The following is an 11,202-nucleotide window of genomic DNA, read 5'->3' on the forward strand; positions in this document are numbered from 1 at the left end:
CAACTTAGGTCATTGTGACCAGTTCTGAAATACCTACATATTTTTCAAACCACAACTCAATACTAAATGTAAGACAAGTCTAGGTCTTTAACTGACCCCTTAGTTCTTAAATCATATAGCATATGGTCGAGCTGACAGAAGGTGCTGGCATTCAAGGGCAGCTTTAGCCTTAAATTCAAACTTTGCCTCTTTTGTTAATCTGACCAATCTTTACCAAATACCACCAGTAAGTGGCTATGAACTTTCCTACAAACCAGAAAAATACCACCTAGCTAGTTTTCTGCTGTAATATTGCTGTAGGTGTGTGTGGTGGTTTTTTTGAAGTAGTGCCCTGCATTGGAGTTCAACTCATAGCTAGGGGTTGGTAATTCAGTCGGGTCTTAGTAGGCTGGATGTTTACTGAACAGGAATGTAAACAGTTTAACACTAAAGTGCACTTTAAACCCTTTACATGATTAGTTTCTCTTGCAGTTGTGGGCTTTGGGATTTAAGCTGGCGGGTTTCCCTATTCTCGCCGAACAGTCTGCAAGCTGATTCTGCGAGTCAGATACAGCCCGCTGCCCCGCCCCCCCCCCCCGGAGAGGTTAGCTACCATCTTGAAGTATCAGCGGGCTGTTTTTAAGAGTGCGTTTAAACTGCAGGCCAAGGGTTTATTGCTGTTTAAAGCAGAATCTAGCTGTATGTAGCGGGTAAGGCAGCCAAGGTTTCTCTAGTCCTCCTACCCAAGCTAGTTAGCCGTCCTTGGGCCGGAGAGAGAGTCCCGAAGCTAAACGAGTTTGATAAGCCCTTTACACCTACTGTAAGTGTTGCAACACACCCACCATTTTCACCATCCCGGCTGAGAGTTTAAACGGCCTCACGTGCAGCCGAACAGCTACAGTACAGTAAGACAGCTCCGCAAGGTTTAGTTTTTGCACCATACGCTGCCCTCCCATCCTCTCTTGAGAGGGGTTTACGAGAAGTTGGGAAAGCTGACAGCCTCCCAGCGATTAACAGACTTCTTGTCCTAGGACAGCCACCCATATGCGCTTTACACTTAAGACGTTGCCTGGAAGGTCAGCAGCCTCTGCACTATTAGTAAGGGGTTTCTATGACAAAGCCATAGTAAATTAACACTAGTTTAATTTCAACCCTTTCTTACCCCCCCCCCCTTATGAGAAGCACGAACCTTTCACGTTTTAATCGTAACTGCCAAAACAACACAGGGAGAGAAATGCATGCTTTAAATATTTTTATTTTTTACCAACATTTCCAGATGCCAGACCGGCAAATATATTTTAATGCGTTTGGTAAACAGTCTCCATTCAAAACTTGAAATGTTTGTCAACAATAACGATCAAGTGAGCACCTCAGAGAAGACACTGAACATCTAAAGACAACATCCAGAATACTATCATTTGTATCTGAGTCAACAAAAACTTATTGCTACTAACCTTATCAAGCTGGACTGCCTTCTCTTTGTAAGCACATAGGAAGCTGAGAAAGATCTGCTTCTATGCACATCCAAACAGAATAAACTGTTACTGACACTGACATTTTAAGGTTAGGAACGAAAATAAAACTGAGACTGGGAAAATAACTGTCCCTGAACAGTGCAGAGTTCAGTCCAGTCTAGTCCACTTCTTCAATGGTTGGTCCCCCGGCGCCACCGGTTGGGGCGGCTCCTCCCTGGTACAGTTTGGTGACGATGGGGTTGCAGAGTTTCTCCAGCTCCTTCTGTTTGTGCTCGTACTCTTCTTTCTCGGCCATCTGGTTGCGGTCAAGCCAGGTGACCACCTCCTGGCATTTGTCGAGCACCTTCTGCTTATCTTGGTCGCTGATCTTGCCCTTCAGCTTCTCGTCCTCCACGGTCTGTTTCATGTTGTAGGTGTAGGACTCGAGTGAGTTCTTAGCTGCCACCCGGTCGCGATTAGCTTCATCCTCCGCCTTGTACTTCTCTGCGTCCTGCACCATTCGGTCAATGTCATCCTTGCTGAGGCGGCCCTTGTCGTTGGTGATGGTGATCTTGTTCTCTTTACCCGTGCTCTTGTCGGAGGCAGTGACATTCAGGATACCGTTGGCGTCTATATCGAAGGTGACCTCGATCTGGGGGACCCCGCGGGGAGCTGGGGGGATGCCAGTCAAGTCGAACTTGCCCAGCAGATTGTTGTCCTTCGTCATAGCCCTCTCGCCCTCGTACACCTGCACCAGGACGCTGTTCTGGTTGTCGGAGTAGGTGGTGAAGATCTGGGTCTGCTTGGTGGGGATGGTGGTGTTACGCTTGATGAGGGCGGTCATCACCCCGCCGGCTGTCTCGATGCCCAAGGACAGAGGAGTGACATCGAGCAGCAGCAAATCCTGCACGTTCTCAGACTTGTCCCCATGAGGATGGCAGCCTGCACTGCGGCGCCATAAGCTACGGCCTCGTCGGGGTTGATGCTCTTGTTGAGCTCCTTGCCGTTGAAAAAGTCCTGCAAGAGCTTTTGGATCTTGGGGATGCGGGTGGAGCCGCCCACCAGCACGATCTCCTGGATCTGGCCCTTGTCTAGCTTGGCATCGCGCAGGGCCTTCTCCACGGGCTCCAAGGTGCCGCGGAAGAGGTCGGCGTTGAGCTCCTCGAAGCGGGCGCGGGTGATGGAAGTGTAGAAGTCGATGCCCTCGAACAGCGAGTCGATCTCGATGCTAGCCTGGGTGGAGGAGCTCAGCGTGCGCTTGGCCCGCTCGCAGGCAGTGCGCAGCCGCCGCACCGCCCGCTTGTTGCTGCCGATGTCCCGCTTGTGCTTGCGCTTGAACTCCTCCACGAAGTGGCTCACCATGCGGTTGTCAAAGTCCTCGCCGCCCAGGTGGGTGTCGCCGGCCGTGGACTTCACCTCGAAGATGCCGTCCTCGATGGTGAGGATGGAGACGTCGAAGGTGCCGCCGCCCAAGTCGAAGATGAGCACGTTCTTCTCGCCGGCCCCGGTGCCTTTCTTGTCCAGCCCGTAGGCGATGGCGGCCGCCGTGGGCTCGTTGATGATACGGAGCACGTTGAGGCCGGTGATGGTGCCGGCGTCCTTTGGTGGCCTGGCGCTGGGAGTCGTTGAAGTAGGCGGGCACGGTGATGACGGCGTTCTGCACCTTGCGGCCCAGGTAGGCCTCCGCGATCTCCTTCATCTTGGTGAGCACCATGGAGCTGATCTCCTCGGGGAAGAAGGTCTTGTTCTCGCCCTTGTACTCCACCTCCACCTTGGGCTTGCCGCCCTCGCTCACCACGCGGAAGGGCCAGTGCTTCATGTCGGACTGCACCGTGGTGTCATCGTACTTCCGGCCGATGAGGCGCTTGGCGTCGAAGATGGTGTTGGTGGGGTTCATGGCGACCTGGTTCTTGGCGGCGTCCCGATGAGGCGCTCGGTGTCGGTGAAGGCCACATAGCTGGGCGTGGTGCGGTTGCCCTGGTCGTTGGCGATGATCTCGACCTTGCCGTGTTGAAAGACACCCACGCAGGAGTACGTGGTGCCCAGGTCGATGCCAATAGCAGGCGCTTTACCAGACATGGTGGTGGTTTGCTCAGCTGCCGCTCCAAAGTGCGCTCGTTTCAGTAGCTGCGACGCGATCTGCCGTTACGCCGTAGCTCGCTGTCTTTTATAGTGGCCGCTCGTCTTCTTCGGGAACTTGCCAGAATCCCATCTCCCAATCAGCTCGCTCGCGTCCGATCCTTGACCAATCACCACTGTGAATCCCGGCAGAAGCTCCGCCCCACACCTGCTGACCAATCATCACCGTATTGCCGTTCTGACCAATCCCTTCGCAGAGTCCTCCTCTAGACCAATAGCTTTACTGTGCCTCTTCCTTGTCTTTTTCGTCCAATACAGCTTTGTCGCAGCCATGCCGCCTTGGCCAATCACTTCGCTTGTTTCTCCTTTGCTCCTGCCCTTTTCCCCGACTCTACCAGAAACTTCCAGCGGACGCTAGTCTGGAGGTTGGGGATTGATGTCACCGTTACCCAATAGGATTCGAGCAATGGGTTGGGCGATGGAACCAGTAGCCGCTCGAGAGACTTCTGGATGGTTGTTATGCAAATCAGTGTGTTTCCCTAACCGCCTCCCCGGCTTGATCTCTGAATGTCAACAGCTGCGGGCGCGAGCCGCTCCCCCCCGCACGTAGGTGGCCAGCTGGGTCCAGCTGGTGTAGGCTGGTGCCGCAAGATTGGCGGGCTGAGCGGGGGCTGCCAGGCGGCGCGTGCTGGGTGCCCTGTGGGCGGAGTGACGCAGTGCAGGCTACGGGGCGCGGCAGCAAGGCGGGGGTCCCCGCACAGGAGCGGCAGTAGGCCCAGTGCGGAATGGAGATAAGGCCATGGGGTGCGAGGCAGAGCCTGAAGGAATGGGGTGGGGGGAGGAGGCAGAAGGGGGACGGGGAGAGCGGACAGAGGGAGTCTGGGATGGTAGGGAGCGGGACGGAGGAGTGGGGGGCATGCGGGCCCTGGGGGGCGCGGGCGGAGGGATGGGTGGGGGGGATTGGGGGAGCAGGAGGAGTGGGCGGAGGGATGGTGGGGGTGGGAAAACAGGCAGGATGGTGGGAACTGGGGGAGCAGGCAGGGGAATGGGGGGCATGCAGGGGCTGGGGAAGCTGGCAGAGGGATGGTGGGGGTGGGAAAACAGGTGGGACTGGGAGAGCAGCCGGAGGACTGGGGGGCATGCGGGGGTTGGGGGAGTGGGCGGAGGGATGGTGGGAGCAGGCAGAGGAGCGGGGGGAGGCAGGAAACAGGCAGGGTGAGGGGAACTGGGGGAGTAGGCAGAGGGGGGGGGAGGCAGGAAACAGGCAGGGTGGGGGGCACTGGGGGAGCAGGCAGAGGGGGGGGGAGGCAGGAAAGCAGGCAGGATGGTGGGAACTGGGGGAGCAGGCAGAGGAGGGGGGGAGGCAGGAAACAGGCAGGGTGGGAGGCACTGGGGGAGCAGGCAGAGGGGGGCAGCAGGAACCAAGGGGTCAGGAAACTGGCAGAGATGGGGCAAGGTGGTGGGGACTGCAGGGGATAGGAGGGAAGGGGGCAAAGAGCCAGGAGGAGAGAGCAGGGTATGTAGGATTTGCAGCTTGCGTTCCAGTGTTTGTAATTCCTGAAAGTTCAGTTAGATGCCAGATGTCATCTTCCGACAATCCAAGAGCTGGTGGGGAATTTACCCTTATTTGGTTGCAATGTAGAAATTCCCATAGTGAGAAACTGCAAAGGGAAGGTGTCTAGGTTGGTGTCTGCTTCGCTCAGGGGCTGTCTCTCCAGTTTGCTGGGATTATGTGAGGAAGAATTTAGATGTCTCTCACAGACCTGCACAAATCCTTCATTCCTGGACTGTGAGTGACTTTACGCACTTAAAGGGCTGGTCCACACTGGGGCGGGGGATCGATCTAGGAAACGCAACTTCAGCTACGAGAATAGCGTTGCTGAAGTCGACGTTTCCTAGATCGAACTAAGTTTACTTACTGCGGGTCCACGCGGTGCAGGCAAGCTCCCCCATCAACACCGCTTCCGCCTCTCAGCGAGCAGGAGTTCCGCAGTCGACAGGGGAGCGCTTCTGGGATTGATTTATCGCGTCCAGATGAGACGCGATAGATCGATCCCAGAAGATCGATCTCTATCTGCCGAATCGGGCGGGTAGTGTGGACCTACCCAAAGAGTGAGACCTGGAACAGGTCTTAGCCTTGTTTCTGCTTAAATTGGCAGACCGACAGCCCTCACATGTATCCTCTTTCACTCACAGAGTTGCCTCATGAATATAGCTGCCTCACACACCTTTGTATACAGTTCTCTCTCTCACAACACCCACAAACATTTCCTTCACTCATTCATCCCATACAGCTTTCTGAAACCACAGAAGTGTATTTTCACTAGTTTTATATCTGCCAAAATGGTAGCCCAGACTGGCATGTTTTATGGGATAGAAGGATGTGGCATTTAGCTCTCCCCTTGTAGAGAAGTAGTATGGATTTTAGGAGTCTGGTTGCTGTATATTTTTGCATGGTGACCATTCTTTAAACCTCTCCAAATGTTTGTCTGTTGTGCTAACATAAATGCTGTCACACTTACATTTAGTTGAAGCGTAAGCTGTGAAACTATTATCTCAGAGCTAGATAAAAGTTTTTATGAAAATCTGCTCTTGTTCCCCCATATTACTCTTCCTATCTCTTGACAATAGCCAAATACTTCAGTACATTCAAAATATAGTAATAAAGGCAAATCATTGTTTCTGTCTAATTTCTAGGGTAATACTTTGCATTGATATTTCTTTCTCTTAGTACTAATGACTGCTCACTTTTAAATACTCATTTTAATGATGTATCCTGGCATCTAATTCTGCTGTTTGTAGACTTTATTGACATGCAAAGGAGATGTCAGATACATACTAGTCACTTCTATTTAATTTGGCCCACTGTGTTTAACTTAGATTTCCATGACAGTTTTGCAAGACTATCAGCCCAGCCACAATATATAGACATCTGCCTTTACCAAGATAATTTATGAGAATAAAAAAAAATCATAATTTTTACTTACCTTTCAAAAGAATTACTCTTAGTGGGTGAATAACATTCTTCAGGGTTTTGTTACCTGACAGGATAATTCCACTTCCATTCCAAATACTGAGAGGTTTGAATACCTGTTCCATGTATGTCCTATTTTCTACCTCTTAGAAGGGCTTAGGTTTATCACAGTAAATAGAAACACGTTTTTTCACAAAGGATTCTAAAGCCTTTTGATATAGAGGGTCTGATTTTCTGAGGTACAGAATGCCTGCTGCTCCCATTGATGTCAGTTGGATTTCTGCAGACTCAGCACCTTTGAAAATTGGACCTAGCCATATGTCACTGCATATATTGCTCAAGTGCAGCCATTTTTGGGGATGGAATAGAGCAGCTGTTAAACAATGCACAACAGTTTAGAATATGAAAAAAATGTTATCATTAGGGGAAGGTCCTGGAGATGTCATAGTAATGTTACCACAAACCATGGAAATCATGACAAAATCATGGAAAGTCATCAACATTTTTTGTAGAACATACTGGCTCAGACTAGTGATCTACCTAGTTTGGTATCCTGTCTCACAGCGGCCAGCACCAGCTGCTTCAGAGGAAAGTGCAAAAAATCCTGCAATATGCCAGTAACTTGCTTAAGGGAAAGGTTCCTCCTAACCCCCAATACTCAGCTGCTGTCTTAAATCCTGAAGCAGGCGGATGTATATATAAATATTTAATCCCTTTTTGAATCTTGCTAAATTCTTGGCTGCAATGATATTTCATGGCAATGAATTCCACACGCTAAATGTACATTCTAAATCGCCTTCTGTTTTTCTTTATTCTGTTAGCACCTCCCTCAATACTGCGTGATCCATTTGCTGTTCCCCATGTTCAGTTGCCTTTTCTCCCACATGAATCTTAATCTCTCTTTTTCTTCTTCCTGTGCCATGGCACCCCATCACAGGCTCCATATTGTTTTCTCTCCCCCATAGAACTTTTACAATCTCCCCCTCACACATTTTATGGGAAGTGTGTCCTTTTCCTCTTGTAGACCAACCAACTAACTAATATGTCACTGTGATATCTCATGCTGCCACTGCGCACAGCTACGGCATTCAGTGTTTATTGTATCACATGGAGAGGAGAGATGCTGGCAGGGAGCAATGCAGTGAGAGTTCAGCCGCAGCAAAAGAGTGAATACTTAGTTTGGAGACTTTTAAACAGGACGCTTTTTAAAACTGGTGTTAAGTTGATAGCAAAATGAGGTGCTTCTCTTGTCTACCAATGTTATAGGACCCCATGTCAGCTTGGTATGGTTTCATTCTCCAATGGTTAATGTGGCCCTGGTGTCATTGTGTAAATGTAAGGAACATGCGGACACAGGTGCTTCTGAGATATTTGCAGGGGTTGGAATCCTTGCTCATGGTAAACTCTCTCCCTTATTCTTGCCTATATTTTAATTCAACTGGAGGTTTAGTGTGGAAAAATTTGGGAAAACATCATGAAGGGTTATATGGTCACAGTATAACCTTAATAATGTCACAAGTCTTGGAATAATGGTAAAAATAATCCTGTAAATCATGGACATATTTTCTAGAAACCAAAGTATATGTAGACCCAGGCTACTAAATATTTAATTTTTATGTTATGGAGATAACTCTTACCTCTTGAGCACATAGCTACTGTCTCCCTCTTACCTAGCCCTCTTGGAGGCCCAGATTGTTTTTTATTTTATTTTATTTTTTATAAATATCTTAGAGTTTTATGAGGCACCTTACCACCACCACTTGTGTTTTGCCTGGCTGTCCTCATAGTAATCTAGCTATAGCATGTTGGAGGGGAGAGTCACTATGCGTCTATCAGCCGTAATCCTTTGTCTCACAGGACTGCTCTATACTAACTTCCTGTCAGCTGTTCTCTTAAGACTTTCTTATAGTTTATGCAACTATTCACCTATGAAGTTAGTCATCCTCTCACAAAGATCCATCTATGCAAAGATCCATATCATTTTCTTTTCTGCTGCTTTATATGCAGTAGTGTTACCTCATAGATGAGCCAAACAGACTGGTTCTTGATTAATAGGATTGTTCTGTTCCTACAACAAGAATGGCATTAATGCAGAGTTTGGCACAAGTTTGGCCTTCCTGAAATAAACATTTTAAAAAGAGATAAGGGGAAACATCTCCCTCAGCCTGAATTTTTAAAGTATATTTTGGTAATAACTTCCAAATCAGCAGGTGGGCATGTCTTAGAAGTCTGCAGTTCCACTTCTGTTTGGTTTTACTGCATTTGAGATCAATAATGACCCCGTCTCCTTTATGGCAGCATAAAGTATTATCTATTAGACCTTTCTTCACTGCACCACACAGCCAGATGGGTTGGAGATAATGCTTGGGTTTCTTCAGTAAGGCAAGAGCTAAATATGTGGCATAGAACTAGAAATTGAACCCATATCTTTAGCTTGATAGAGTAAGGAGGATTTTTCCACATAATTTATACAACAGAGTAATTTAAAAGTAGGAATTGAACATAAGTTATGCCTTAGTCAAACACAAGTTACTGAGCTCAATACAAGGGTAACTGGGTAAAATATGACGGCCTGTGATATACAAGAGGTCAGACTAGGTCAGGGGTAGGCAACCTATGACATGCATGCCAAAGGTGGCACGTGAACTGATTTTCAGTGGCACTCACACTGCCTCGGTCCTGGCCACCAGTCCGGGGGGCTCTGCATTTTAATTTAATTTTAAATTAAGCTTCTTAAACATTTTAAAAACCTTATTTACTTTACATACAACATTAGTTTAGTTATATATTATAGGCTTCTAGAAAGAGACCTTCTAAAAACATTAAAATGTATTACTGGCATGCGAAACCTTAAATTAGAATGAATAAATGAAGACTTGGCACATCACTTCTGAAAGGTTGCCGACCCCTGGACTAGGTGATCCAATGGTCCGTTCTGACCTTAAACACTATGAATTATTTTTCTGGCAAAAATATACAGAAAAAATGGTATAAAGGAGTTTACAGATGTGGCAGTAACATTATATTGCTGTGCTATATGTTAATATCTTATATCACAATGCTGGGATGCCAAAACAATAGGGTAAATAAAAGGAAATAACACACTTTTTTAATATCCATTTATCGCTAGAATTATATGACTGCATTTGTAAATATGTATATGATTCTTGTAGTCAAGCTAAAGGAAATTATTGGTGTTGGAAATGTCAGATGATTCCTTTGATATCTTGCTGTTGTGTTGAAGATAACATTTTGCTTGATTGTTAATATAGTTTATTTTGCAAGTACCATTTGTCTTTATTCATTCCCATTTTTTACCCACAAACATCATTCTGCATGTGGAAAGGCACGCAAAATGCATGTTCCTATCTAAAAGAGAGTATACTCACTATGTGTATAAAACCCAAATAAAATAAAAACCCTATAGCTCAGTGTAACATACCTCATGCAAACTATACACAGGAGTGACAGGCACCATGCAACTACACAGAACAGCAAAATACAGCTCATATGATCAGTATTGCCAGCTCAGATGTTCAGTTGTCATGAATCAGTCCCTGCAAAATTATGAGACTAGTTTAAAAATCATGAGGTTTATTTAAAATAATACATATTGGGTTTGTATTATTTGGCTTCATGCTTTTGAATCATTAGGACATGTTTTGGTCGCATTTTAAGATTTTCTCTGGAACCGTGAGGGCTAGAAACTTTTTTGTTGTTTTTTAATGAAAGCTGAAATTCTCATGTAATGACATAAGTCTGTGAGCTGCTACTTTAAGGAAAACATCAAATTAATGGGACTTGCAATAAAATCACAAGAGTTGGCAAAACAGGCTAAATGAATTATTGTATGCAGTGTTGTAGCTGAGTCAGTCCCAGAATATTAGAGACACAATATCTTTTAGTGGACCAACTTCTGTTAGTGAGGGAGACAAGCTTGCAAACTTACAGAGTTCTTCTTCCAGTCATTCTTGTCATTTCAGGGAATGACAGTTTCATATTTAGGAGATTAAATATTGTACTTATTTGCATGTATCTCCCATAATCTACCAAGTCATAGGTAAACTCTCAGGTTAAGCTTACTGGTTGTATTAATTAGATATACTTGTGTGCTGTGTACTTGGGCTTTCCATCCTTGACTACATTAGACTTTTCTTTAAATTTCCCATTGTTGCCACCAGTGGACACTCCACTGACAGTAGCAAAGGTGGGAGCTTTAGTGTAGAGAGGATGCTGGTAACCATGTTTTAACCTCAGTGTTGTGTAGATCTCACCTTAGCAGTATTAAAACACTGACAGGCATCTACACTTGTATTCCCACTATTCCTTCCACTGTAGAGCTGGAATGGCAGGAAATCTTAACGGGAAAAAAGAAAGATCTAGTGCAAATATAGCTTAACTCGCTACTCTGTATTCATGAATCAGTACATATTTATTATTCATTTTGATTCAATTAGTTAATGTTTAGCACTTTGGAGAGAATGGGACTATATCAGTGCTAAAGATTTCTCTTGTTTGTCTCTTTACTTTGTTTTCACTGTGTATTGCCTCAGTTTCCCAAACTGTCCATCTTATCAGGCGAATGGAAAAATGTCGGGAATGCGGAGGATGCAGGGATTAGCTGGAGCTATATTCTGTTGCTGTGCTGGCTTTCACCCAGACAATAGAGGAGATGATATTAAATGAGATTAATAAGCAGACTTTTGAATAATAAAA

The 11,202-nt window shown here is 46.6% G+C and overlaps 1 protein-coding gene across 1 annotated transcript; it reads right to left on the minus strand.

Annotated features, from left to right (window-relative positions):
- Positions 1-1,216: 1,216 nt before the first annotated feature.
- HSPA2 (heat shock protein family A (Hsp70) member 2) lies at positions 1,217-3,588 on the minus strand. The gene is given in 4 exon segments (XM_005285896.4): positions 1,217-2,363; positions 2,366-3,035; positions 3,037-3,356; positions 3,359-3,588. Coding segments are annotated over 4 exon segments (1,896 nt in total). The 5' UTR covers positions 3,513-3,588; the 3' UTR covers positions 1,217-1,611.
- Positions 3,589-11,202: the final 7,614 nt, after the last annotated feature.

The sequence above is a fragment of the Chrysemys picta genome, chromosome 4 (assembly GCF_011386835.1).
Source record: "Chrysemys picta bellii isolate R12L10 chromosome 4, ASM1138683v2, whole genome shotgun sequence".
Lineage (NCBI taxonomy): Eukaryota > Metazoa > Chordata > Testudines > Emydidae > Chrysemys > Chrysemys picta.